The sequence below is a fragment of the Copadichromis virginalis genome, linkage group LG3 (assembly GCF_057382275.1).
Source record: "Copadichromis virginalis isolate Kocher_CV1m ecotype Utaka linkage group LG3, C_Virginalis_male_GT1.1, whole genome shotgun sequence".
NCBI lineage: Eukaryota > Metazoa > Chordata > Actinopteri > Cichliformes > Cichlidae > Copadichromis > Copadichromis virginalis.
Window position 1 is genome coordinate 13274220 of NC_140620.1, and position 27471 is coordinate 13301690.

Consider the following 27471-nt stretch of genomic DNA (forward strand, 5'->3'; position numbering starts at 1 on the left):
CAGTTTGACGTGTTTCCAATACTGAGGATGAGGATACACTATAAAAAATTTAAAGCTACTGTTAGTTTTCCTGTCTTGTAAAAATAAAGTTTTTGTTCATGCACAGAAAATGAATATTTTTCAGATTTCAATGGACTTTCTGTCATTTTTGTTTTGTTTTGTTGGGGTTAAAACGATGCCACCTTAAAATGAAACTGAAAAATAAATATTGACATTAAGACAAGAAAAAAGTTTTCACACTTACATCTTTTTTCTTTCTTTTTTGCTTACAGTTTTTTTTTCAGTTTCAGTTTGCTGGCACTGTTTTGGCGTCTGGGGGCACGATTGTTAATAACAAACACACAAATATTACATCTTTTGAATCTGTGATGACATGTGACAATATGATGAAGTTCACATGATGTAGCTTCTCTGCCAACAACACAAATGAAAGAATAAATCATTTAAACCAAAGTAAGAGTTTATTGTTCAAATACAGAGACACTCTCACACTGACCTTTGTTGTTTGTTCTCTGTCCTTCATACAAACATTTGGTGCTTACAGACTCTGTGAACACTGAGTTTTAAGGCTTTTCTAATGCTGTGTGAGCAGCAGGAAAATACAATCAGAGCATAAACACACATACATACAAGGTCAAAGACGAGTAGCTACACTTTTTAAACGCAATAACTGATCACTTATGTGAAGTCAGCGAGTACCGAGGTGAACTTTTCTTATCTTTGAGATCTATTGAAACAACTACATTAAATCATACTGCTGAGTGACAACAATAGCGTTATCTAAGGTTAGAGGGTTACCTAGGCAACCAGGGATGTGCATAACCATCTGTCAGCTACAAATTGATGCATGAACGATGGGATGAGTTCATACTTGGATGTAATTTTAGTGAAACAGCTGATCGAGGATTAGTGTTGTTGAGGTTTTGTGGTCCACAGCTCACACTCACATAATGAGGTCATATTTGATCTTATAAACAAAAACACTGATCCCAGGTCTGTAACACTGTTCATGGATACTGAGGGTAAACAACACACACAGCTCACAAAGATAAAGAGAAAACTGAAACCAGATCTTGATGATTGAAACATTCAGGTGTGAAAAACTTCATAAATATGTAATCTGAGCTCAAAATGATGTAACTACAGTCAGTGGAAACAAAACCATCAAAGTGAAAAATGTTCAAGTGTTGATTTCATTTGTTTGAAGAGTTAAAAGTAGGCGTGCACAACAAAATGTCTCAGTGAGCTGTGTCACACTCAAAGTCAGAGCTTTCTGTGTCAGAAAGAGGCTAAATCACCATGGTAACTGATGGTGAAAGATCACCTGGTCAGGAGCATTTCATGTTCAGAGTTTTGTTTTTAAATCAGCTGTTAGAGCCACGTTTTCACTGTGATGTCGATTCTCTGCTGGAGGAAATGTTTCATATGTGCAGCTTGTTAAACTGTAACTTACTGAAGCCACTGAGTGAAGCTAAACTGCACATCACACTGTTACAATGTACCTGTATTCATGTAGTGGAGACATTAGTGAAGTTATCAGTGAGTAACGTCTCTGATTGGACTGGGTGGCGCTCACAGGGACCATTTTGTGTAGAAGAAAAGTCACATGATACATGAAACGCTCCTTTTCATCTGAGCGTGCTCAGAGCCTGAAGCAGAGAAAGGTGATAATCACCACGGTGATACCTGCTGTCTCTGACTGCAGTTTCAGGTTTAGTTGAGCCAGCTAACACAAAGAAAGCCTGACTGTGTTGAAGTTGATTTGTAGTCACAGCCCTCTGGATGTTCCAGTTACTATGAAATGTAAAGACTGTTTTTAAAGATGAAACTCGTCCACTGAGATGAGCTGTCAGCAAAAACAGAAGCAGCCATTAAAGATAAAACTGAAATAAACCTACAGTGCTGTGGGCCTGCTGTCTGTGCTCAGTTCATCTGTTTCTGCAGGATTTTAAACACTGACAACACCCAGAACTCTGAACAGCAGCGGCAGACTCAAAGCTGGAAAAACCTCTGAGACATTTTAAACCTGCTGCACTTAAACAGGAGGCTGGTTTGTTTCCTCTCTCTGCTGTTGTTTATGTTTTCTGTAGATCAAAAAACCAACAACAGCAACAACAACAAGAAGCAGAGCAGAAACTGACAGACCAACAATCAGTCCAACAGATCCATCCTCCTTCTCTTTGTCTTCATCCTTCTCTTGTCCTCCTGTCAGACCTGCAGGTGAGAAACAAGTGTGAGGTGTCAGGTAGGTGATGAGTGAAGAACAGAACAGAATCCATTTCCTCTTCAAACTGCTGTCAGACATTATCTACTGCACTCTGATCACATCACTCAGACCAGCTGCTTTCTACAAAGTCTCATCAATAACATCTTTAGAAACAAACATCAACAACCAGGAAGCAGCTTCACCTCTGATCACACACACACTCAACTCTACTCACTCACCTGGAGGAACAACATGAAGGTGGATGCTGCTGATGAACTTCCATGAGCGTGTTTCTTCCATGAAGACACGACACTCATATGTTCCACTATCAGCAGTGTTCACATCCTTCAGAATCAAAGACACGTCTCCATCCTTCATCTGTCTGTCCTGCAGATCCACCCGGTTCTTAAAAGATGGATGCTGGTTGGCTGGAACAAAGTGACCGTCCCGGAACACAAACACATATTCATCTCTCAGGTCAGCTCTGCTCCACTCTAAAATAATGATGTTGTTGTTTGCAGCTCGACATGTCAGAGTGACGTCCTGTCCAGACTCAGCTGTGATGGTTTTCTGGTCTGAAAGAGGAAACAACACAGAGCAGAGAGGTTAAAGGTCAAAGTACAACTGTTCACTTCTACAGCAGCCAATCAGAAACACACAATAAAAGACAGTCTTCTGTTATTAGATGATGATCTTTGATTGTGTTTCTTCTTGTGTCCCTTCAGGCGTCACCACAGCGAGTCTTCTCCTCCTCCTCACCTGATCCCGAGCATCTTCATCAGGGCTGATTTGTGACAGAAGGACAGCAGCAAGAGTGAAAGGGAAGGTTTGAAGATGGCAGTGAGCTGCTGTCATGTTTGCTTTGGAGACTCTGACACAAAGACAGGAGGCCGAGCTGAACATGTTCAGATTTTCATTGAGAGCAGAATGGACGAGATTATGAACGAGTTCATCAGAGGGAAGCTCAGGCTGAGACGTTTGGAGACAAAGTTCATGAGCAAAGACTGAGACGGATGAAAAACATCATCTGAAAAACAAATCTTTGGTTTTAGAATCTGTTAGTTTGATAAAATGTTGTTGATGGACGAGTTCATTGAGACTCTGGATGTCTGTCAGACTGAGTCACTGCTTTTTATTGTAACAGCTGTACTGATGCTCCTGAATCTGGCCTCTGACACAAACCTCCAAACAGTAAGAATGAAAAAAGAATAAAACTATTAAAACTCTTCAAGCAATAAATAATCAAACCTGAAAAAGAAGAAAATCATCTGGAAACTAAACTGAACTAAACACAAAAAGTCCAAATGGAATAAAAACTCAAACTAATGAGAAAAAACTACAATAACTCTGTTCCACAAACAACAACATGTGCTGATAATAAGTGAACATAATGTGTGAGAGAAAGCAGCCTCTCATTATAAGACACTGTGAGTCTCTGCATGCTGCCTTTATGGAGCTACAGCTGTTTGTATACACTGAACAAGAAGCTTTGTAGCTGCATCCTGACTCCTGACACTACAACACATCACACTGACACACACATTACACTTCTTTGTGTCTGTGCTGCAAACTGCACCAACACACAGACTCCACCCAGCTTTGTGTCGATCGCAACACTGAATGAGTAATAAACTACTTCTTAGAGAAATATAATCAGCATGTAAACCAGACTGAGACTCTTTATCTCAGAAATAAACTCAGTTTAGTTTCTATCAGTTAAATCTCACCTGCAGAGACGAACAGGACAAACATCAGCGTGGAGCAGAGCGACGCAGTTACAGCAGACATGTCCGTGTTCTCTGTTTCTGCTGATCTGACTCTTAGTTTGTCCTAAATGTCTGAGTCTGTTGGTATTTTCACTGAACAACTGAACCTGAGTTTAAACCTGAACACATCAGATTACATTTAAGGTTCAAATAAAGTTAAAGCTGCGGTTCAAACTCTTCCGTGTCTTTGAGGACGTGGCGTTAGAGTGACGTTTGGTAGGTTGGACTGAGGATGCGCAGAAATAAGTGCGTCACAACAAACGAAGTAGAAAAGTTTTAGTGTTCAGTTGTTGAACGATCTCCACAGAACAAAATCAGAACCTCTCATGTGTCGTCATGTAGGAACAGTTTGTGTTTCAGTCGCTGAAGCAGAAGAACGTTTTGTTTCTGACGGCAGTTTGATTCTTGTTTCATCGTCACAAACAGAAAAACTGAAACAATATGAAAATAAGTCTCAGGGAAATATTTTTACTGTGCAGCCAAAACTTCCTGTTTTATCTCAGAGTTAAATCTCACCTGCAGAGACGAACAGGACAAACATCAGCGTGGAGCAGAGTGACGCAGTTACAGCTGACATGTCTGTGTTCTCTGAGTACTTTTCAGAGCCTGTAGTTTTCATTTTTACTTCAGTAAAGAAGTTTAATGAGTACTTCAGCTATTACCGGAGTATTTGTACAGCTTGAGTATCTGTACTTCTTAACTACAGATTTTTTTTTTTTACTTTTGTCCCTCTGAAAGTGTCTGATTATCAGTAATTATCTATAATTTACTGAATAATATGTAGAATATAAAGCAGAAGCTGTGGATGACTTACTGTAGTCAGGAGTTCAGGAGAATCCTCAGAGTTTCTGCTCCTCATCATGATGGAAACATGAAAACATGTTGATGCTCTTTGAGCTGGAATCAGTCCAAAGCAGCCGTGAGTGTGAACCAACAGACATCATTATAATAACTCTGACATGAATCCTGATAGAAATCCTGCTCACTGACCTCTCTAACTGTAACTCTGTCACTGACACATCTGCCAACATCTGTTCCTGTAACAGCTCAGAGGAGGAGTTCAGCACTTTCTGATTATTATCAGAAAAATCAGAACAGGAGGAGCGTTTTTGTAAATGTGGCTGAAAGCGGCGAGGCAAGTTTATTTATATAGCACAATTCAACAACAAGGTGATTCAAAGTGCTTTACAGAGACATTAAAAAACAAAAACAATAAAAAGCATGATTTAAAAAAACTGTAGATAAAATCAGTAGTTAAAATATAAGTTTTGAAATTTAAGCTTAAAAGTGTGGATTTGGTGCTTTATTTGTTTCAGCTGATCTGAGGCTTTCTGGGAGTTTGTTCCAGATATAAGGAGCATAAAAGCTGAATGCAGCTTCTCCGTGTCTGGTTCTGACTCTGGGAACTGATAAAAGACCGGATCCAGATGACCTGAGGGATCTGGAAGGTTCATACTGGGTCAGGAGGTCACTAATGTATTTTGGTCCTAAACCATTCAGAGCTTTATAGACCAGCATCAGAACTTTAAAGTCTATCCTCTGACGGACAGGCAGCCAGTGTAAAGACCTCAGAGCTGGACTGATGTGGTCCACTTTTTTGGTCTTAGTGAGGACTCGAGCAGCAGAGTTCTGAATGAGCTGTAGTTGTCTGACTGATTTTTTTAGGTAGACCTGTAAAGATGCTGTTACAGTAATCAAGCCTACTAAAGATGAATGCATGGACTAGTTTTTCCAGGTCCTGTTGAGACATCAGATCTTTTATCCTTGAAATATTCTTGAGGTGATAGTAAGCTGACTTTGTTATTGTCTTAATGTGTTTTTCTAAGTTTAGGTCTGCGTCCATCACTACACCCAAATTTCTCGCCTGGTTTGTGGTTTTTAGATGTATAGATTGAAGTTCTCTGGTGAGCTGTAATCGTTTTTCTTTGGCACCAAAGACTATTACCTCAGTTTTGTTTTTGTTTAGCTGGAGAAAATTGTGGCACAACCAGTCATTAATTTCCTCAATGCATTTACCAAGAGCCTGTACAGGGCCTCGGTCTCCTGGTGACATTGTGATATATATTTGTGTGTCATCTGCATAGCTGTGGTACTTTATTTTGTTGTTCTTTATAATCTGTGCCAGTGGGAGCATGTAAATGTTAAACAGAAGGGGTCCCAAGATGGAACCTTGGGGAACTCCACATGTGATACTAGTCTGCTCAGATGTGAAGTTACCTATTGATACAAAGTATTTCCTGTTTTCTAAGTATGTTTTGAACCAGTTTAGTACAGTTCCTGAAAGACCTGTCCAGTTCTCCAGTCGTTTGAGTAATATGTTGTGGTCAACTGTATCAAATGCTGCACTGAGATCCAGTAAAACTAAGACTGACATTTTTCCACTGTCTGTATTCAGACATATGTCATTAAACACTTTGGTCAGAGCGGATTCAGTGCTGTGGTTCTGTCTAAAACCTGACTGGAAGGCATCGTAGCAGTTATTCTGTTTTAAGAAGTAATTGAGCTGTTGAGAAACTGCTTTTTCAATGATCTCACTTAAAAATGGGAGATTTGAGATCGGCCTGTAGTTGTTCATTTGTGTCTTGTCAAGATTGTCCTTTTTCAGTATAGGTTTTATTACAGCAGTTTTTAGTGGTTCTGGAAACACACCTGACATTAAGGAAAAGTTGACGATCTGTAACAGGTCTGACTCTAAAGTCTTTGAGACCTTTTTGAAAAAACTTGTTGGCAGGACATCTAAACAGCAGGAGGAGGAGTTCAGTTGACCTAAGATGTCCTCCAGGTCTTTGCTGTTAATCGGGTGAAACTGTTTCATGGTGTTTAAACAGTTTTTCGGTGGACACAGTACATATCCTGGATCTGCTGTTGATGTACCAATTGCTTGTCTAATCTTTTGGATTTTTTCTGTGAAGAATTTGGCAAAGTCATTGCAGGCCATGGTTGAATGAAGTTCAAGCTCAGCTTTCCTACACTCTCTTTTTTCATTTTTCACCAGTGTGGAGTTTCTCCATGGAGACTTTTTCCTTCCAGAGATAACCTTCACCTTAATGGGAGCAATAGTGTCCATTACATTTAACATGTTAGCATTGAAGCTATTGACGAGCTCATTGACTGAACCTTTGGACAGGTCAGGTGTTAATGGGAAGACCTGGTTAAAGATCTCACTACTGTGTTCAGTTATACACCGTTTTGTGATCACTGTTGTTGATATATTTGTGTGGGCTGAGATTTTACTTTCAAAGAAAACACAGTAATGATCAGACACGCCCACATCAGACACAGTAACCTTTGAAATGCTCAGGCCCTTGGAGATCAGTAGGTCAAGAGTGTGTCCTCTATTATGTGTGGCCTCTGTTACATGCTGAGTCAGCCCAAAGTTGCCCAGAGTGTTACTCAGGTCTTTAGTCCCTTTGTCCTGAGGGTTGTCCACATGGATGTTAAAATCCCCAACAATAATTACACAGTCGAAATCAACACAGATCACAGACAGCAGTTCACTGAGGTCATTAAAAAAGTCTGTGCAGTATTTGGGAGGCCTGTAAACATTAAGAAACACAACTTTGGATGGGGCCTTCAGCTGTAAAGCCACATATTCAAAAGATAGCTGCTTACATTGAAATGATTCATAAAATAAGACAGCAAAATAATTATTCTGTCCTGATTTTAGTTTTTCTAAAAAAAAAACAAAAATCCTCAGGAATAAAAACTGAATATAAATAAATAATAAGTAAAATATATTACATATAATCAACACACCGTACTAAATGAAAGTTTATATAAATCACATTTATAACAAATACATTCTAATCAGAAGCCTCTTTATGATTATGATTTCCCCACCATCAAATAAAACAGAAGAGATAAATGCTGATTATAGATCTTCTTTTGTTGTTGTTCCTTAAATTATTTATTTATTTAAAATATTCTGGAAACATCCAGAGGATGTGTTTTAGTTACATTTTTGGTCATGTGTTTTTTAAAACTTTATTTAAATTTAATGTTTTTCTCAATAATTACTCCAAGGTTTTTTTTTGTCCAAATGTCAGCTTGTTGTTGTCATAGTAACAATGTCAGTCAGTGTACTTACTGCTTTCCTTGGGTTACTGTGTCTATAACATAGCTAGCATTGTTTTATCCTATTAAACAGAAATGAGGCATCTTTGGCACAATTTTGGTTTTAGATGCTGTGATTTGAAGCATTGGGTTTTGCATTATGTCCACTGACATTTTTACATGGTGTTCAAAATTACTGCCCAAATATCTGCCCAGAGATGTATGCAACACAAAAAATGACTTCCCCATTCAAGCACCAATGCCACAGCAAGTTTTACAGTTTCACCAAAACAAAATGTTTTATTTGTCTTTAGAGGAACATCAGAGGGACACATCTAACACAACAAACAAAGCCTTGTAGAAAGGAAACAAAAATGACGTAAAAGGCTTCCCACTCCTACAGCTACAAAAATGTATAATTAATTACAATAATAATAATTTCTACAAAAAACTAATTTAGCTCTTCTAGATGCAGAAACTTCATCACACAAGTAAGCACAGCCTGATTGGAAATGGGGCATAGGTAGGGACAACCAGTCTTGTAGTCGTCCCCATTCAATCTCCAACCAATGATCACCTTCCAGCTGGAACTTACATAACCATAAAGGAAAGGAAAGGAAAAACTCAATGCTTCATGGGAATCCCCGGCAGCCTACGTCTACTGCAGCATAACTAAGGGAGGATTCAGGGTCACCTGGTCCAGCCCTAACTATATGCTTTAGCAAAAAGGAAAGTTTGAAGCCTAATCTTGAAAGTAGAGATAGTGTCTGTCTCCTGAATCCAAACTGGAAGCTGGTTCCACAGAAGAGGGGCCTGAAAACTGAAGGCTCTGCCTCCCATTCTACTTTTAAATACTCTAGGAACAACAAGTAGGCCTGCAGAGCGAGAGCGAAGTGCTCTAATAGGGTGATATGGTACTACAAGGTCATTAAGATAAGATGGGGCCTGATTATTTAAGACCTTGTATGTGAGGAGCAGGATTTTGAATTCAATTCTGGATTTAACAGGAAGCCAATGAAGGGAAGCCAGTCTCAGACCAACAGAATAGACCCAGCAGAAGAAGCTACTTCCATTTAGGAGTTTTCAAGGCCTCTGAGGATTTCCTCCAGTTTTTATCCATCTATTGGTATCAAGACTGCATCTGCGAGGATTTTCTGCCACAGAGGGAATTTTCCACGACTGCTACAGCTGCCAAACGCCTCGATGCATGCTCAATCATCCAGGTAAGTAAATCTCCAAAAGTTGATTCTGTTCATCTGGACGCAGCGTTTTGTGGGAGAAACGTTTCGTCACTCATCCAGGTGACTTCTTCAGTCTCAGCTGACTGCAGGTTTCCTCAATCTTATAAACAGAACATTTGCATAATGACTGAAAGCAGCCCACTGAAGGAAGAATGGGCTGGGAGGTCAGAGATAAGTGGGCTTTGGTCAGTGGTTGTTGATCATGACCTGACAGATCTGTATCCTGTGTGTGCACCCACTGTGGGCCTTTTCTGTGCTTAGTGTCAGCCTGAGCTCCATGCAGGCCTCAAAGGCCAAGCAATTCAAAAGCTTCACCAAAACAAGGCACCACTCAAATAGCTGGACCCAGGCTCGCCGCCCTTATGGAGGAAAACATAGAAGATGATCTCTGTGAGTTATTTTTACTGTCATATTATAAAATGTGATGTTCTAGCATCATGTTATTCTTCTTAAGCCTTTGAAAAGCTTCCTCTGTGTCCATTAAACTGATGACTTTAGTGCTGCTGTCTACTTGTTACATTTAGTACTGTTTCATTTTCAACCTAGGAAGATCTGTGAAAAGGACTCACAATATAACATAATACTGTAAGATTACTTACAGGTAAAATACTCAGATTGTACTTAGATAAAAGTATGTAATCACAGACTCGCCCAGCCTGACTGCCTTGAAGTTCAGGTGTCTTCACTGCCTCCTCTGATAAGAGCTGGAGACCTGAGTAGGTTCGTCACCCATCAGCAGCAGATCACCTCTCGATCGGGCACGTTTTCATCTGGGAGGCTTTTAGAGCTCACTGCCCTCGGCGTCGCTGCTGGAACAACCAAGTTTTGCTATTGAATCTTTGACCTGCTGATCTCACAGAGGCAGGAGACCCAGAACATCCATGCCAGCTTCAGTTTATGCTCTGTCCTGTCATCCAATCAGATTTGCATGTAATACACTGATATTCAGCCCCAGCCTGGTGTTCTCTCCATCTCTGACCTTTCACACAATTTAAACTAACAAACTTTCTCTTTAAAACTGTTTGTCAATCACAATTTACTCGATTTATTATTCTTCTATCACATATTTATATCAGTCATAATGAACTCAGTATGATCTGAGCTGTAAACCTGTATTGATCATCACAAACCTTTATAGCGCTTCAGAGCAGCTCCTTCAGTGGCTGCAGCACCCACGATGTGGGACGGAGAGATTTCCTCCCCTCTGCTGTCAGACTCCACCACAAAGACTTTGCAGCTGATCAAACACACACATGTGCAATAGGACTAAGTGTAACACTCTTTTTCTGACAACGTTGTATTTGTACTCAGTTGTATGTAGCATGTGTATTCTATTTTTATCCTATCATTCTATTCTATTCTATTGGGTACAGTTGTGTACAGTTTCTTATTCTATTCCAGGGTTCTCTCATGTTTGCTATGTAACTGCACTGTCCACTTCCTGCTGTAACAAAACAAATTTCCCACATGTGGGACTAATAAAGATGCTCTTATCGTTACTGTATAACCACAGGTTCACTTCACATTTGGTAGAATATAAAAGGACAAAGCTGGACAATTGTCATCACATTTCTCATTAGTTGCTGTTAGCACAGGCACACAAAGAAAGCAGAGCTTTAGCTTTAGCTCCCTACATCACTTTTAAGCCTGGATGTTGAGGCTTTTGCTTCCTCTCAGCTGTGATGACATCTCTGTCTGCTCCATCTCACCCAACATCATCCATCTGACCTGATGCTACCTGACAAACTGAAGATAAAATATTAAATTCATTTTGCATCACTTACATTTAAAATACATTTAAGGTGGATTTCTTAAAAGGGAAGGGACTGACCTGACTGTTGTGTCGAGACAGGTGTGAAGGGAGTTAAATCCAGTCTTATACTACGGACGTGTTTGGTTTTGGTCTGTAATACGTTGAGTTTATTATCTATAACTTAACATAGCAAATCCTCCATCCAGAGGCTAAAGTGATATCAGAGCTAGACTACTTTAAGTGAAAACAGATGATCGTCTGAGTCTTAAATGAAATAAGGTTAAAAAGAAATGCTGCTATCGACAGTGTGAGGCAGTGAGCTCTGTTATACCATATTTTTTAATTTTCTTTATTATTATTATATTATAGTGTTATTACCTTCCTGTTACTTCGTAATAGAATGACAGTTAATGGTAAAAGTCTTGAATAGTTTTGAATTTATTTTTCCATGATCACATTTCATTCAATCACTCGTGGACTTGTGTGAATGTTACATGTGTTATTTTCACCCGTGGATTTACAGACACTGTGTGAACAGTTTTCATTTTATCCAAAGTTTTACTTGATGTCCAACTGATAAAATCACTGACAGACAACAGAAGCAGGAGCTCAGAGAGAAATTCAATTCAACTTTATTCATAAAGAGACAAATCACAACGTTTGGTTTTATTTTACAGAAACTTCAAACTAAACCAAATTCAGGACGTGTATTAAACCTGCAGCTGATCCCTGTCTGCTGTTCACTCCCTTTGATTTCTGTTACCAGCATCATCTCATGTTCCCCAGGTTCACTGACAACGCTGAAACCACCAGCGGGAGACTAAGAGTGCTGATTTAAAAAGATTCAGACATTTTATTTTGCTGCAGCTCAACATGAGGCTGGATCCTGATTCTTTGTTGTTTTTGTTTTCTCTACATCAAGAAAACAGCAGCAACAAGAAGCACAGCAGGAACTGACAGGCTGACCTTCAGTCCAACAGATCCTCCTGTGTGACCTGCAGGTGAGAAACAGGTGTGAGGTGTCAGGTAGGTGATGATGAAGAACAGAACAGAATCCATTTGCTCTTCAAACTGCTGTCAGACATTATCTGCTGCACTCTGATCACATCACTCAGACCAGCTGCTTTCTACAAAGTCTCATCAACAACATCTTTACAAACCAACATCAGATTGTGTGTTTTGTGGTCTAAAGTTTTGTGCCTCTGGTTTCTCATTGGCTCACACTCTTGCAGAGCCGTAACACGCACATGAATGAGAGGTGGTGAGTGTAGTTCCTGTTAACAGGGTATTGCAGACCATCCCGCTAATTGCTGAATTTACTTTTGTCTGTCATATTTATGATGAAAAACAAATGTAATCAAATTACATATTGATATTTTCATATGGGAATTGATCCTGCAACATGAAACGCTGGGATTGGAAGTTCAGCATCGCTCCGCACATCATACCTGTGAGATGACAGACAGCAGTGTGGAGGAGAGTGCGACACAAAAACACAGAAATATGACTGACAGCTGCAAACGAAGCAGCATCTGCTGCAGGTGAAAGATATTGGGACTAGCAGAGCAGAGTGGCTTCACTGTAAAACAAAATTAGCAGTGAGTGTGAAAAGTTTCTGTGTGTGGAGTTCAACACCGTCCACTCAGAAGCTGCATCACTGGATGGTAGATTTAAAAAGCTTGCATTCAGTGACAACAGTATGGGCTCAAAATGTGGTCATAAATATTTTGTACTTGTAAAAAAGATTTGTGTGTGTGTAAAAAAGATTTGTGTGTGGACTTAGAAAAAAAACCCTGCAAGTTACAAGTACGGATTTTTGACCCTATTTTTCTTCCCTTCATCTGATTGGTCAATGTCATGTCAATCACAAATGTAACAATCCAATCAGAGAACAGATGGGTTTGGCTGTCGGAGGGGTGCTGTTTTGAACTGCAGGTCCTTGAAGGGTGATACCGTTTGAAGCTGGAGGATCGCTATATAAATATCCGATAGCAGCTAGGTCCCCTAACTTTCAGTAGCTGTTGAAAGGATAAAGTTGTGGTATATCAGTGGTTAGAAATAACATTATTACTTTAGAATTAGTTTAACACAAAGTCAGGGCTGACCCGGGACCATTGCTGTGAGTCACAGTGCGCAGCATAAAAGTCCTTTCACATCGGATGCAGGATACGCTGCTAATGCTAACTGCTAACTAAAAGCAAAGGATCCAGAATTTGTTCCTGGCTGCTGGGCTCTGTGGGTTTTTGCAGCAGCTCTACCTGTACTAGATGCACCTGCTCCTTGTCTTTTCTATCTCTGACTTTATGTCCTCTACAAGAGTTTGTTTTTTTTGCTAGTTCTTCAAATGTTCAATAAAAACATGTATGATAATTCATAACGAAGAAAGCTTTGTAATGAAGACTGTCATTTCCAAAACACTGCCCACCCCAACCCGCGGTCCGCAGCGCTGTTGAAAAGGCTGTGGAAGTCCCTGTATTAAACACGTAGACCTGTGACACAAAAATCATCAAACTCGGACGACCACAGACTGTTTTCCTTCGCGGTGATGAAGGAAAACGCTGGGTTGGCATGTAAAAGGGCATTTACTCCCTTCAAAGACCTGCAGTTCAAAAAAAGCTCCCCTCGACAGCCAAAGCCATCTGTTCTCTGATTGGATTGTTACATTTGTGATTGACATGACATTGACCAATCAGATGAAGGGAAGAAAAATAGGGTCAAAAATCCGTACTTGTAACTTGCAGGGTTTTTTTTTCTAAGTCCACACACAAATCTTTTTTACAAGTACAAAATATTTATGACCACATTTTGAGCCCATACAACAGAGCTGTTGATGAGGCACTTCAGAGAATAACTGCAGCAGCAAAGTGCACTCCCACCCAGCTCCACCATTACAGGGCCAAGTGAAGGAGGAGCCACAGACGTCTGCTGGGTGGAGCCTCTTTGATGAAAGAGCTGCAGGAGATGCTGCAAAGAGAAATACTACAGCTGATGTTATGATGGAGATGAAATGTTATCTTGAGGAGCCCCTCATCCAACAAGGAGAAGGCCCACAGAGCTGGTGGGAGGCCAAGGCCACAGTCTTTCCCTACCTGTTGAAGGTGATGGAGGGGAGACTGTGCATTGTGGCAACATCTGTTCCTTTGGAGGGTCTTCTCAAAAACTGGGCAGATACTAAGGAGAAACCACATCAGCCCATCCAAGCTGAGGCAGCTGATTTTTCTGAATGTCGACCTGCACTGAGGACAAACTGTTTGGCTGCTGAGTTTGCTTCTGTTCTGTGGATTTGTTTACAGTGGGGCTTTTTGTGCTGAATTAAACTTAAAGGTTTGAGTAAAATATTAAACAACAGTAAGAATGCCTGCTTTTGTAACAGAACAAAAACACAAAATTAGGCAATTATAAGGCTTTTCATAAAAACACTACATGCAAAAGGGTTTGTCAGCACACAAAGCATTCACATTTGCCAAGTAAAGCTAAAGTATGAGGCTACAGAGGATAATAACTTAAGAGACATTTGGGAGCCACGAGACGTGCAAGATAATCCAGAGCTTAGATCTAAATAAGGAAGTCTTAACTCAGTAATGGAGAATATCCTCACACATTAAGAAGCACCGAGGGAGGGAAGTCCTTCATTACTCTGTCAGTCAGGTAGGTGATCAGTGAAGAACAGCACAGAATCTATGTACCTGCATGTTCAGCTCAATTTGTGGATGCAATAAGAAGTAAAGTGAGAGTGATCAGCTTACCAGTGACTGTGATATTAACCAGGTTACTGATGGCACCATTACTGGACTCACACCAGTAAACTCCGGTGTCGTGAGGCACCAGCGCACTGATGGAACATGATCGATCACGTTGCTGTTGTCCCCGCCCATCTCCACACTCAGCCCTCTGCAGTTTGCTTGTGTTTCTCCTCACAGTCCAATCAGAAACGCTTTGGTCCTCCTCACAGATTACAGTCACAACATCTCCCTCAGAGAAATCAGAGCTGTGAGGAAGAGGAGAGGTTAGATCAGGGCAAGGCTGGACTGGGACAAAAAGTCGGGATGAAGATTGAAAATGTGACGTCATTCAGGGGTAAAACCGCAAAGGATTCTGGGAACTTGTGGCAAGAGGTACTAGCGCACGCAGGCTTTTGAACTCAGTTACACAGCGATAAAAAGAAACCCAAAAAATGGCAAGAAGCTGTTGTATTATTAACTGCAACAGCCGGTCGCATGACAGCCACGGGAAGCCGACGGGTAAAGAGATCGTTTTTTTTTTTATCGGATTACGTCGTTGAAGTGAAAATTTTTAAGCCATGTTTCCGAAGTAAGAGCCGACGGATGGTCTGGATATACCAAATATAACGTCCCAGAACACTCCAGCTCACATGTTAGTCTGCTCCAAGCATTCCCACAAAGGTCAGAGTTTTGTTGTAGTTAATGCGTCATTTTTCTTAACATAATTGGTGATATAGGTTACAAGCAAGTCTGGCGCTGAACAGAAATTGCCGCGCTATGCTCCTTTGTCTATTGTGCATAAATAGTGAATTGTCCTGACACAATATTGCGTTTCGCTTCTGTTATTATGGTACATTGACAGAAACATATACTTTTATTCACAGGATAAAACAGGTGTTTTGTATCACTAATTGTCCAGTGCGATTACAGCATACAATATTATTGTCACTGCTACATTTCTGTGATGAACCAGAAATTATTTCCACTACTAATTAATTACCGTTGAGCTCAAAGGTTATATTGTGGCAGACCACCAGGTGGCTCCACTCACACACAAGTTGAAGGGAAGTGTGGGGGTGGAGATTTTGGCGCTGACTATATGTGAAGTTCTGTCAGTTAATAAAGTGGTTGGAGTGAGACACTGAGACCTCTCCTGTCGTTGTTACATACCTCCACATTGGTGACCCCTGTAGTGAACATGCTAAGGCTCGACGACGAAGCCAGCTCTGGCCTGGAAGCATCGGCGGCCGCCGGACCTTCACCTCCGCCGATGGCTGCGTTTGCTGTGGCGCTTAAATTGCCGGATTTTTGGCTTCACGATGCTCCTTCATGGTTCATGCACGTAGAAGCTCAGTTTGCTCTTCGTGGAGTTTCAGCCGACGACACTAAATACCACCATGTGGTGGCCTCACTTGACCCGCTGTCAACCCGCCGTGTGATGACTCTCCTCCGGGATCCCCCAGCCCAGGGCAAGTACGCCGCCCTCAAGGGGCTGCTGCTGCGGCGTTACTCCCTCTCTGATGCTGAGCGGGCCGAGAAACTCCTTTCCATCGCGGGCCTGGGCGACGGCACCGCCCTCGAGCTCATGGAGAGCATGCTGTCCTTGCTGGGCGCGGAGGACGGAGGATTTCTCTTCACCCACCTCTTTCTTCGACAGCTGCCGGCTCCAGTGCGCGCTGGCCTTGCCAACTCCCCGCTATTGGCCACGAAGGATTACTGCTCCCTTGCGGAAGAGGCGGATTGCATCCTCCTGGCTACCAGGACTTTCGGCGTCCAGACGGTTATTCAGGACCCACCAGCGTTTTCCCCCTCCCCCTCACCGATGCTCCACGGGCCCTCCGACTCGTCCACTGTGGCCTGAATCGCTGCACGGCGACACCGCGGCACCGCGGAAAGGGGCTTTGTTTTTATCACCAGCGTTTTGGAGCGAAGGCACGGCGCTGCCTCCCGCCTTGCAGTTTCCAGACCCAGGGAAACGGGCATGTCAGCGCTCTGTAGCAGCCGCGACCGCTGGCAACAAGGAAAGGCTGCTTTTCTTAGAGGACTCACGCTCGGGGAGGCGTTTCCTGGTGGACTCCGGCTCACAGAAGAGCCTTCTTCCCCCGGCTGGCTCGGACAGGCTAGCTGAGGGTTGCGGGCCATTGCTAACAGCGGCTAATGGCTCTCCCATCAAAACCTTCGGTGAAAGGTTGGTGACTGTTTGCTTTCACGACCGTGACTTTCAGTGGAACTTTGTTGTTGCTGCTAGCTCTGTGCCTATAATAGGCGCTGATTTTCTTTGTGCTCACGGACTACTGGTTGATGTGGCTAACAGACGTTTAATTGATGCTGTGTCCTTTTCCTCATTACCCTGTTTGACTCGGGGTGCTCAGCCCGTGGTGCATGCTAACTCAGTAGATTCGGGTGACGTTTTTCAGTGTTTGCTTTCTGAGTTTCCCTCACTCACTGTCCCCACTTTCTCGAGCACGGTGACGAAGCATGGGGTAGAGCATTACATAACTACAGTAGGGCCCCCGGTGTTCGCGCGCGCGCGCCGCCTCGACCCCGCCAAACTGGCTGTCGCTAGGGAAGAATTTGCTACCATGGAGCGTCTGGGCATCGTGCAGCGTTCGAACAGTGCCTGGGCTTCTCCGTTACACATGGTGCCTAAATCTGATGGTCGGTGGCGACCTTGTGGGGATTTCCGCCGTCTTAATAATGTCACGGAGAACGATCGTTATCCCATTCCCCACATCCAAGATTTTTCCGCCCATCTTGCGGGGACCTCGGTTTTTTCTAAGATCGATTTGGTACGGGGATATCACCAGGTTCCCGTGTGCGCGGAGGATGTCCCCAAAACCGCCGTAATTACACCTTTCGGCCTTTTCGAGTTTCTGCACATGCCGTTTGGCCTGAAAGGTGCCGCCCAAACCTTCCAGCGGTTGATGGACTCGGTCTTGCGCGGGCTGCCCTTTGTTTTTGTATATCTTGATGATATACTGGTGGCCAGCAGCTCGAAGGAGCAGCACATGTTCCATCTGCGTCAGGTTTTTCAGCGTTTGGCGGAGCATGGACTGATTATTAATCCGTCTAAATGCCAGTTTGGGTTGCCCGTTCTCGATTTCCTTGGGCACCGTGTTTCCGCCGAGGGCGCGGTTCCGTTGCCTGACAAAGTCCGAGCTGTTTCGGAATTTCCGCGTCCCACGACTGTTAAGGCACTGCAGGAATTTTTGGGGATGGTGAATTTTTACAACCGTTTTCTCCCCAGAGCGGCACATCTGCTGAAGCCCCTTTATGGGGCGTTAAAGGGTAAAAAAGCTAATGACCCCGTTGACTGGTTTCCGGACAGCATCCAAGCGTTTTCTGATGCTAAGTCAGCGTTAGCTAATGCTGCCCTTCTGGCCCACCCATCCCCCTCAGCGCCGATTGCGTTGACCACTGATGCGTCGGACATAGCGGTGGGTGCGGTGCTGGAACAGCGAATCTCGGGTGTCTGGCAACCGCTCGCCTTTTTCAGCCGTACGCTACGTGACAGCGAACGCAATTACAGCGTTTTTGACAGGGAGCTACTGGCGCTCCACCTGGCGTCTCGTCATTTCCGTTTTTTTCTCGAGGGTCGTCACTTTACCGCATACGTGGACCACAAACCCTTGACGTTTGCCATGTCCAAGGTTTCCGATCCATGGAGTGCACGCCAGCAGCGCCAGTTGGCAGCCATTTCTGAGTTTACCATGGACATTCGGCACGTGGCTGGTAAATCCAATCATGTGGCTGACTGTTTGTCCCGTGCGCTGGTTTCTCCCGTCTTTCTCGGCATAGACTACTCCGCCATGGCTGCCGATCAGAGCGGTGACCCCGACATCCTCGAGCTTAAATCCACCCAGACGGGCCTCATACTGGAGGACAGACCCATGCAGGACGGTGGTCCCCTCCTCGTCTGTGACGTTTCCACCGGCTGCCCTCGCCCTGTGGTTCCCGCTTCCTGGCGTCGTCAAGTTTTTGACTCGGTACATGCTCTCTCTCATCCAGGGGTCCGGGCCTCTGTTAAACTGGTCAGCTCTAAATTTGTTTGGCCAGGCCTTCGCAAATCTGTTAAGGAATGGGCGTCGGCGTGCATTCCCTGCCAGCGCGCGAAGGTTCATAAACACACCAAGGCGCCCCTGGAGCCGTTCTTCATACCCGGCAAACGTTTCGATCATGTGCATGTCGATCTGGTGGGTCCCTTGCCGCAGTCACAAGGTTTTACGCACCTTTTGACTGTTGTTGACCGGACCACCAGGTGGCCGGAGGCGGTCCCCCTGGCGTCCACTACCGCAGCAGTGGTGGCCAAGGCGTTTTTGTCGACCTGGGTCTCGCGTTTCGGCCCACCCGCGGACATTACGTCAGACAGAGGCCCCCAGTTCATTTCCGAGCTTTGGTCGGCCATGGCTGATGGACTGGGGGCTAAAGTCCACCGCACAACCGCATACAACCCGCAGGCTAATGGGATGTGTGAACGGTTCCACCGGTCGCTGAAGGCTGCCTTTCGCGCCTCCTTAAAGGATGGCAATTGGGTTGACCGCCTCCCGTGGGTTTTGCTTGGGCTGCGCTCTGCGGTTAAGGAGGATCTCGGCGCTTCCCCAGCTGAGCTAGTGTTTGGTCAGCCCCTCCGCGTGCCTGGAGAATTCTTGCCTGAAAATCCTCCTCCCTGCTTCGATCCATCGGTGCTCTCTCTCACCCCGCTTTTGCACTCGCTTCGGGTTCCTGGTCCGGTGCACCATTGCGTGCCTGACACCTTTGTTCCAAAGACTTTAGAGACTGCTAAGTTTGTTTTTGTCAGGCACGATGCCCACAGGACACCGCTGCGGCCGGTGTATGACGGCCCGTTCAGGGTTATTGAACCGGGCCAGAAACATTTTGTTTTGGATTTTGGGGGTCGAAGGGAGACTGTGTGTGTTGACAGACTTAAACCAGCACATGTTCTTCCGGACAGTGATGTAGTGCCGGCCCAGGCCCCTCGCCGTGGCCGACCTCCTGCGCTGGGGTTGACAGTCTCTGGTTTTCCCCCCAGGACTACCCCCGGACCACCAACGTTTGAGCCTCCTCCTCCCTTTCCTGCTCGCCTTCACCAGCCTCGTTCACAGGATGGACCTTCCTCTGCCTGTTCTCTCCCTCCCAGGTTCAGTCGTGCGGGTCGTTTGCTTAGACCCAGGGTCCTGGACTGAATGGAGACCTGACTGTGTGTTCAAGGGGGGGTATGTGTGGCGGACCACCAGGTGGCTCCACTCACACACAAGTTGAAGGGAAGTGTGGGGGTGGAGATTTTGGCGCTGACTATATGTGAAGTTCTGTCAGTTAATAAAGTGGTTGGAGTGAGACACTGAGACCTCTCCTGTCGTTGTTACATACCTCCACAATATTAATAAACGGTTAACGAATGTGTATTTATGACGACGATTTGTGAGACTGGTAAACTTACCTTTGTTCGTACGATGGTCTTTTGTTCTACACGGTGCATTTCAAGGTCCTGCACCCATCCGTCGGTAAACTGTACCTGGGCTTGTTGCAGTGACCTGAAGTTACTAAACTTCATGAGTGTATGCACTTCCTCCAAGAACCGTATGATTATAAATATGAGCGTGGTGAAAGTTGGGCAGCACGCTGACGTCTTTGGTCCCTCTGTGTGCTCGTAAGGGTCTGACCCTTTCACTCCTTTGATTTTTTCCTCGTATCTTTTCTTTGTCTTTTCGTCGAGACTTTTTTGTGCGGCAAAGAAAAAACAAGAAGGTATTGGAACCGGAGAATGAATGTTTTGCGGTGCTGCAAATGCTTGCATTTGATGCGGTACTTGGATTGTTTTGCCACGAGTTCCCGGCATGCAATGCGCGAAAATCACGTGATTGCTAAACAAGGGGGAGGGTGCATCCGGCCTCCTCGGCTGTAATTGGTCCAGCCCAGAGTCGATCATGACCAATTGGCCAATCCAACACCTTTCATTATATATACCCTTCCTTAAAAAAAAAAAATCCATCGGCCCATAAAAACAAAAAATCGCCAGCTATGGATCAGGGGTGTCAAACTCAAATACACAGTGGGCCAAAATTCAAAACTGGAACAAAGTCGCAGGCTAACGTTAATATTTATTGAAATATATTTATTCCTCCAGATATAAGAATGAATCTTTTCTCAAACACGTTTTGCTGAAGAACTGAATATGGAACAAGTTCTGCTCCAATTATTTGGGTAAAGATAATAAACACTTTGATGGCCTATAAGTGAAAGTGAAAACGTGATAAACCAATAATATAATTAATAAATAATAAATAATTATATTTTTTGATAAGTGAAGTTCACTGAACTGAAAGGAAATTTTGGTTTGATGATGGTTGACATGTTTTCCAAATAGAAGTTTTTCCTCTAGTGAGGAGATGCAGGTGCAGCAGAGCATTGCTGGAAGAAATGATCCCAAGGGTGGAATCTCCTGAGAAACCTTCAGAGACCCAGCGAGAAGTAGGGACCATAGCTGACAACCCAGGCAGGGGTTGAGGTCAAAGGTCATGCTGTTTGGGGACCTACTGGTCATCATGAGAAGATTCTGGAACAACAGCAATGACCATAAAGCTGCACTGGATGGAGAGCTGTGCCACTGGGCTTTCCAGAGGTAATCACGAGGAGATTGTGGACAACATGTGAAATGAGATAAAAGCTCTTTATCAGTAACTTTTACAACTTCTGGCAGGTTAATGTCTGAACTTTGGAGTGAAACACACCTTAGTTAAAAGTCAAACAGCAACATTTTCTCCTCCCCTCACGTCACTCAAATGTGACAAACCAGGAAACAGGAAGTTCTTCGTCCTCAGTAAAGAGAGACGCACAGACGATCAGACTGAGCTCAGACCAAACTAGCAGCTTCCTCTGAGTGAATCCAGCTACAGGAGAGAAAAGTGGAAAACTCCAACACTGCTGCTTCAAGCTGCTGACGCTCCACACACTGAATGTGAGTTTGAGCAAAAACACGACTCAAAGGAAGTTTCAGTGAAGGTGGTAGAGGAGGGAGGGGAGCCAGGACTGACTGTACTTCCTGTCTGCTGTTTTCAGCTTCACTCACAGACTCAATGGCTTCCAGATCAGAGGAGGATCTCTGCTGTCCGGTCTGTCAGGAGGTCTTCAGAGATCCTGTTCTTCTGTCATGTAGCCACAGCTTCTGTAAAGACTGTCTGAAGAGATGGTGGAGAGAGAGACCAACACACGAGTGTCCAGTTTGTAAGAGAAGATCTTCAAAGGATGAACCACCTTTAAGTCTGGCTTTAAAGAACCTGTGTGAGTCGTTCTTACAGGAGAGAGATCAGAGAGCTTCAGAGGATCTCTGCAGTCTGCACTCTGAGAAACTCAAACTCTTCTGTCTGGACCATCAGCAGCCAGTGTGTGTCGTCTGCAGAGACTCAGAAAAACACACCAATCACAGATTCAGACCCATCGATGAAGCTGCACAACAACACAAGAAGGAACTTCAGGAAACTCTGGAGCCCTTAAAGAAGAAGTTAAAGGTTTGTGAGGAAGTTCAAGTGAAGTTTGATCAAACAGCAGAACACATTAAGGTCCAGGCCCGACACACAGAGAGGCAGATTAAGGAGCAGTTTAAGAAGCTTCACCAGTTTCTAGCAGAGGAAGAGGAGGCCAGGCTGGCTGCACTGAGGGAGGAAGAGGAGCAGAAGAGTGGGATGATGAAGGAGAAGATGGAGGCTCTGAGCAGAGAGATAGCAGCTCTTTCAGACACAGTCAGAGCCACAGAGGAGGAGCTGAGAGCTGAAGACGTCTCATTCCTGCACAACTACAAGGCTGCAGTGGAAAGAGTCCAGCGCTGCCCCCTGCTGGATGATCCACAGCTGCCCTCAGGAGCTCTGATAGACCAGGCCAAACACCTGGGCAACCTGACCTTCAACATCTGGAACAACATGAAGGACATGGTCTCCTACACTCCTCTCATTCTGGACCCAAACACTGCAAATCCAGAACTCATCCTGTCTGAAGATCTGACCAGTGTGAGAGAAGGAGAGAAGCAGCAGCTTCCTGATAATCCAGAGAGGTTTGATGATTACTGCTCTGTCCTGGGCTCTGAGGGCTTTAACTCAGGGACTCACAGCTGGGATGTTGATGTTGGAGACAGTACATGGTGGGCACTGGGTGTGTTAACAGAGTCTGTGCAGAGGAAGGGAGACATAGAGTCTGGATTATGGAGAATATTGTTATATAAAGGTACATACTCAGCACACTCACCATCAGCAGAATCTGATCTCTCAGTCCAGAAGAAGCTCCAGAGGATCAGAGTGAATCTGGACTGGAACAGAGGAAAGCTGTCGTTCTCTGATCCTGATACTAACACACACATACACACCTTCACACACACTTTCACTCACAGGATGTTTCCATACATTGGCACTGTTGATGCTGTTAAACTGAAGGTGTGTCCGTTGAAGGTGTCAGTGTCAGTGCAGCAGATGAGTTGAGGATGATGATGTTTCTAATGTTGTTTCCTGTCAGTGAGTTGAAGCTGTTAAACTGCAGCTGTCCTCCTGCTGCCTCGTTGTTCCAAAGCTCTTTGTTTCTCTTTTAGTTTCACTGTTTCTTTCTGTTTCTGCTGTCCACCTTTTCACATGGAAAATCATTTCACTGTTTCTCACTGAATGACTCCCCAAACTAGATTTGAAATTCTATCAAGTTTCTAATCATTACAAGTGATTCATGTTTCTATTTGATGTGTAAATGGAGATGATTTAGTTTGCTGGGATATGGACTGACATGTGTTGAATGGGAGGAGCAGTTTGTTGTTGTCTTCTTGTCTGTTTATGACAACAATAAATATGTTGTTGAAACAATGATTCATGTTTAACTCCATATATGAAATGTTTCTGCTCTTTGAATTCTGTTTGATTAAAGACTTTCTTCATGACACAAATGAGATTTCAGTGTATTAATAGAACTAAATAAGCTCAGAGTTGAAAGGCTGGAGTATTATGTACGTGCTTCACTGTCAGGATCTTCAGGGGGATTCAAAGGGAAACATCAAACTGCTGTAATGAGATAAACTAGTTGGGCTGAACACACTTATCTGTAGTTTGTCTCCATCCAGGATCATCAGAATATAATGAACATGTGTGAAGAGCCACAAAATGCTGCTGCCCTCTCAGCATGATGAGCTCCAGCCTTTGTTAGCAGGACAACAGGAAACATGAGACAACTTTCAGAGACAGTAACCAACTGTGGCCACAAGATGGCAGCAGCTGATCTGAGATCCTTTATTGGACAGAAGGACTCTGCTCTGTGACGTCATCAGAGAGACGGCCTTCACTCTGATAGATCTGACGTCATGTCTGCACTGCGATGATGAAAGCTGATAAACACATTGTTATTGATCCATGAAATCACCTCTGTCCTCTCAAGTGTAGCTGTTTACAGAGCTGAAGAAGTCCTTCATCATCAAAACAGACAAACATGTATTTCCTGTATTAAGTGACGTCATCCTCACTCTGACCTCTTACATACATTCTGTTCAGTTTTCCTGCTGTAAGAAATAAAGTGTGTGAAAATAGAAATGCAGGGAAACATCCATTAATCACAGCTGAGCCGTTTGTTTCTGACTCACATTCAATGAGGCTTCAGGTGTAAATACCTCAGAAGTGTTTGTGAGTTCAGTAGAAGCAGACCCAGTCGACCATCATGGCCTCCACAGCACTACACAATGCAACAGAAAGGCCTTCATCATCTGCTGAACCACCTCTGAACCACGACGCTCTCCCTGCATCTAAAAGCTGTTAGTCAGGATGAGATGCTGCTGTGATCGCTCACAATTTACCTGTGAGACCTTTGTAAATATTGTCTTTGTTTCTGGAGGAAACACCTTTAGTCTGTTTGTATTTGGAGTGCAGATCTGGGCGTCCATCACTTTAACCTGCACACGTTTAGTTATTGAGTGTAGTTGATGTTTGGCAGCATTTTATAAGTGACAGTTCATGAACGGTGAAGGAACAGAGGACGCCTGACCATCCTACCTGTGTCAGTAAGAAGACTTTCATCACAACTTCACAACTTAACACAACTGAAACCTGAATCCAGTGTTGCATAGTTTACTAACAGTGTGTGCTGACACTGAAGTTAGCAGTTTGTTTCCTAAGAGCTGCTGGGACAAACCACAGTGAGCGGCTACAGAGTTTAGTTAAGGTGGTTCTAACATGTGACCTGTTGAATTATTTACAGGGATTTATTTTTCATTTAAAGCATCATTTGTGAAGTTTTTATGAAGTTTACTTCTTTTATGTTCTTTGTGTAACGTTTAGATTTTCTTCTCTGGTGTTTTAACTCTTCAGGTTTCCTGTAACAGAGATGTAAACCACCGTTTTCTGATGCTGCTGCACTGTGACATAAACACGGCCACTTTATTAGGCACACCTTGCTGGCTGCAGGTTATAACCCCTGCTGGAAACATCCCCACAGATTTGGATCCTTATTGCCATGACAGCACCACACAGCTGCTCCAGATGCTGCAGGATGCTGGTCAGGGCTCTAACAGTGAAACTTTACTGAAAGTAAGAAACCTGAGAGGAAATAAACTTTGACTTTAGTAAGCTGAGCTCTGAAGCTGTGATGGAGCTCAGTCGGTGTGAAGGCGGCTGCTGTGTAACAAACGTTTGTCTGAGGTGCTGCGACTGATCGTGGTCATGTTTATTTAAAGAAGTCGGTGATGAAGCAGGCTGTGCAGTCCGAGCTCTTCATCAGTTAACAGTCCTCCAGAGCTGCTGCAGGGAGCTGACTGTCCTCCAGGTGGCGCTAAGTGAACAAAGTCCAAAGAAATAAACTTGGACTGTTTTTTGAAGCCTAAATAAAATGTGAATAAACTTTATAGATACATTTGAAACCAGCTACTCTGTGACTTTACACACTCACACAGTAACAGAGCTGATTCCTGATTGGAGCAGCACAGAGTTAGACTTCTTTTCTGGCTGTGGATTGGTTCGTCAGGATTTCCCCCTTTACAGGTTTAAAAACAATCTCTGTTTTTACATTTTTTGACCTCCTTCTTGTGTCTAAAGGTGAAGCAGCACCAGCCTCCTCTGATCCTCATGTTGTAGCTCTGTGTGTCCAGCAGGGGGCAGAACACCTCCAAACTGTGCCAGCAGCTCTCACTGTGAGCTCAGACGTTTGTGGACACTCAGTTTGTTTGAACATAGTAAATAATCAGAGCTTCTCAGACTGTTTATGGGGACACCACCTGCCCGAGGGTGTACTGTGTCAGAGAGGTGGTGTATGGTGCTGGGTGTAGTCTCTCTGCTGGTTCACAGTTTTTACTGAGGAGCTGTGTTCATGTCAGGAAGGTTTCGTCTGATCACTGTGGTGCAGTTTGGTTTACTCTGTTTCTGAGTGTTTGTAGGATCAGTCTCTGCAGGTCACCTGATACCTGGCAGTGAAGTGTTTATGAATCAGCTCCGTCAGATTTAATCCAACAGAATAACATGTAAAACACTCCAGGGCTTTTACTCTGAAACTTTCTCCAGAGCTGTCTGGAGTTTTCTTACATTAAAATATTCTGGGATTACCAGACTGTCCACATCATGTGTCCTACCAAAACTTTCATCCACAAATATACCCTGACATTAAACCCAAATAGATCTGAGAGCGAGTCATTAGTATCAGTACTGTGTGTGTGTGTGTGTGTGTGTGTGTGTGAGAGAGAGATATTCAGGTAACTTACTGGGTTACTGCACATGCTCACACCTTTTCAGCACAACAGGTGCAGTTTGGTGTTTTACTGCCTCCTGCTGGAACAATGATGGCAGCTCTCAAGACTTTATTGGTTATTGTCATTTCGTGTTACACAGCCTGAAACGAAATACTGTTCCTCAGCAGCCTCTACAGTGCAATAACCAATATATTTTAAAAAGAATAAATACAGTTTAACGGGAATAAGTTTAAAAAAGAGCAGCAAGAAGTTCACAACAGTTTCAGCTGCCAGTTGTACTCATCACCATGGAGACTGTCTCCATGGTGGAGGCAGAGTGACAGTGTTGTAGATGCTGCATTTTGAAGCCTCAGTGTTTATGTTGTGCCCTTAAACAGGGGAAATAGTGAGGAGAGGTGAAAGAGCGGCACAGACACGCAGCTCTCACTCTCACTCGTCTGTATTGAGTGAAGGAGGAAGCGCGCGAACCCACCTACTGGAGCCCTGAGGCATTAACAATGGATCGACGCACAATCAACCCAGGCAAAACTTTCACTACTTATCTCCCTCTATATTCCCACTGCATATTCTATTCGAAAACAGTCAAAGCAACAAATAAAACATTAATAAGGGCATGACATGAAATGTAAGGAACAGAGATGTACAACTTCAAAACTAATCAAATTTATGATCCACCACATTTATATTTTTGTTCACAGCCATGTACACATCAAACTCTCATCTTTCTGTCCAAAAACAAAACAAAAAGATTCCCTGTAAATTTGACCTTTTCCTTCAACTGTCCATTATAGCGTGGTCTTCCTACTTATCTTGACACAATACTCAGTCGCGTTGCCTGCTGCAAACTTAAAAGAAGTCTGACGAATGAAGTGACTGTGAGTGTGTCTGACGTCACGGTGTGTGTGAAAAGGTATCCAGCTGGGGCAGACATGATTCTGCAGGTCACCTGCCCAGTGGACAAAAAGAAATAAAATAGTTGTGTGGATGATATATGAATGATAATACGAAGAGCGTTTTGTGTCTCTCAGCCTGAAACAA

At 43.7% G+C, this 27471-nt stretch overlaps 2 protein-coding genes and 1 long non-coding RNA gene across 3 annotated transcripts; 1 reads left to right on the forward strand and 2 right to left on the reverse strand.

Annotated features, from left to right (window-relative positions):
* Window positions 1-448: 448 nt before the first annotated feature.
* Window positions 449-4294, reverse strand: LOC146712893 (butyrophilin-like protein 2). The gene is made up of 3 exons (XM_085445649.1): window positions 3934-4294; window positions 2446-2781; window positions 449-2214 (listed from the first exon to the last, which is right to left on the reverse strand). The coding sequence occupies exons 1-3, from the start codon at window positions 3992-3994 to the stop codon at window positions 2036-2038; spliced, it is 576 nt and encodes a 191-aa protein (XP_085301775.1). The 5' UTR covers window positions 3995-4294; the 3' UTR covers window positions 449-2035.
* Window positions 4295-11628: 7334 nt separating this feature from the next.
* LOC146712894 (uncharacterized) lies at window positions 11629-14884 on the reverse strand. Its single transcript, XR_014917452.1, has 2 exons — window positions 14766-14884; window positions 11629-12014 (listed from the first exon to the last, which is right to left on the reverse strand). It is a non-coding gene; the product is annotated as an uncharacterized LOC146712894 (long non-coding RNA).
* A 6918-nt stretch (window positions 14885-21802) lies between these two features.
* LOC146712895 (nuclear factor 7, brain-like) lies at window positions 21803-23584 on the forward strand. The gene has a single exon (XM_085445493.1). The coding sequence runs from the start codon at window positions 21815-21817 to the stop codon at window positions 23204-23206; it is 1392 nt and encodes a 463-aa protein (XP_085301619.1). The 5' UTR covers window positions 21803-21814; the 3' UTR covers window positions 23207-23584.
* Window positions 23585-27471: the final 3887 nt, after the last annotated feature.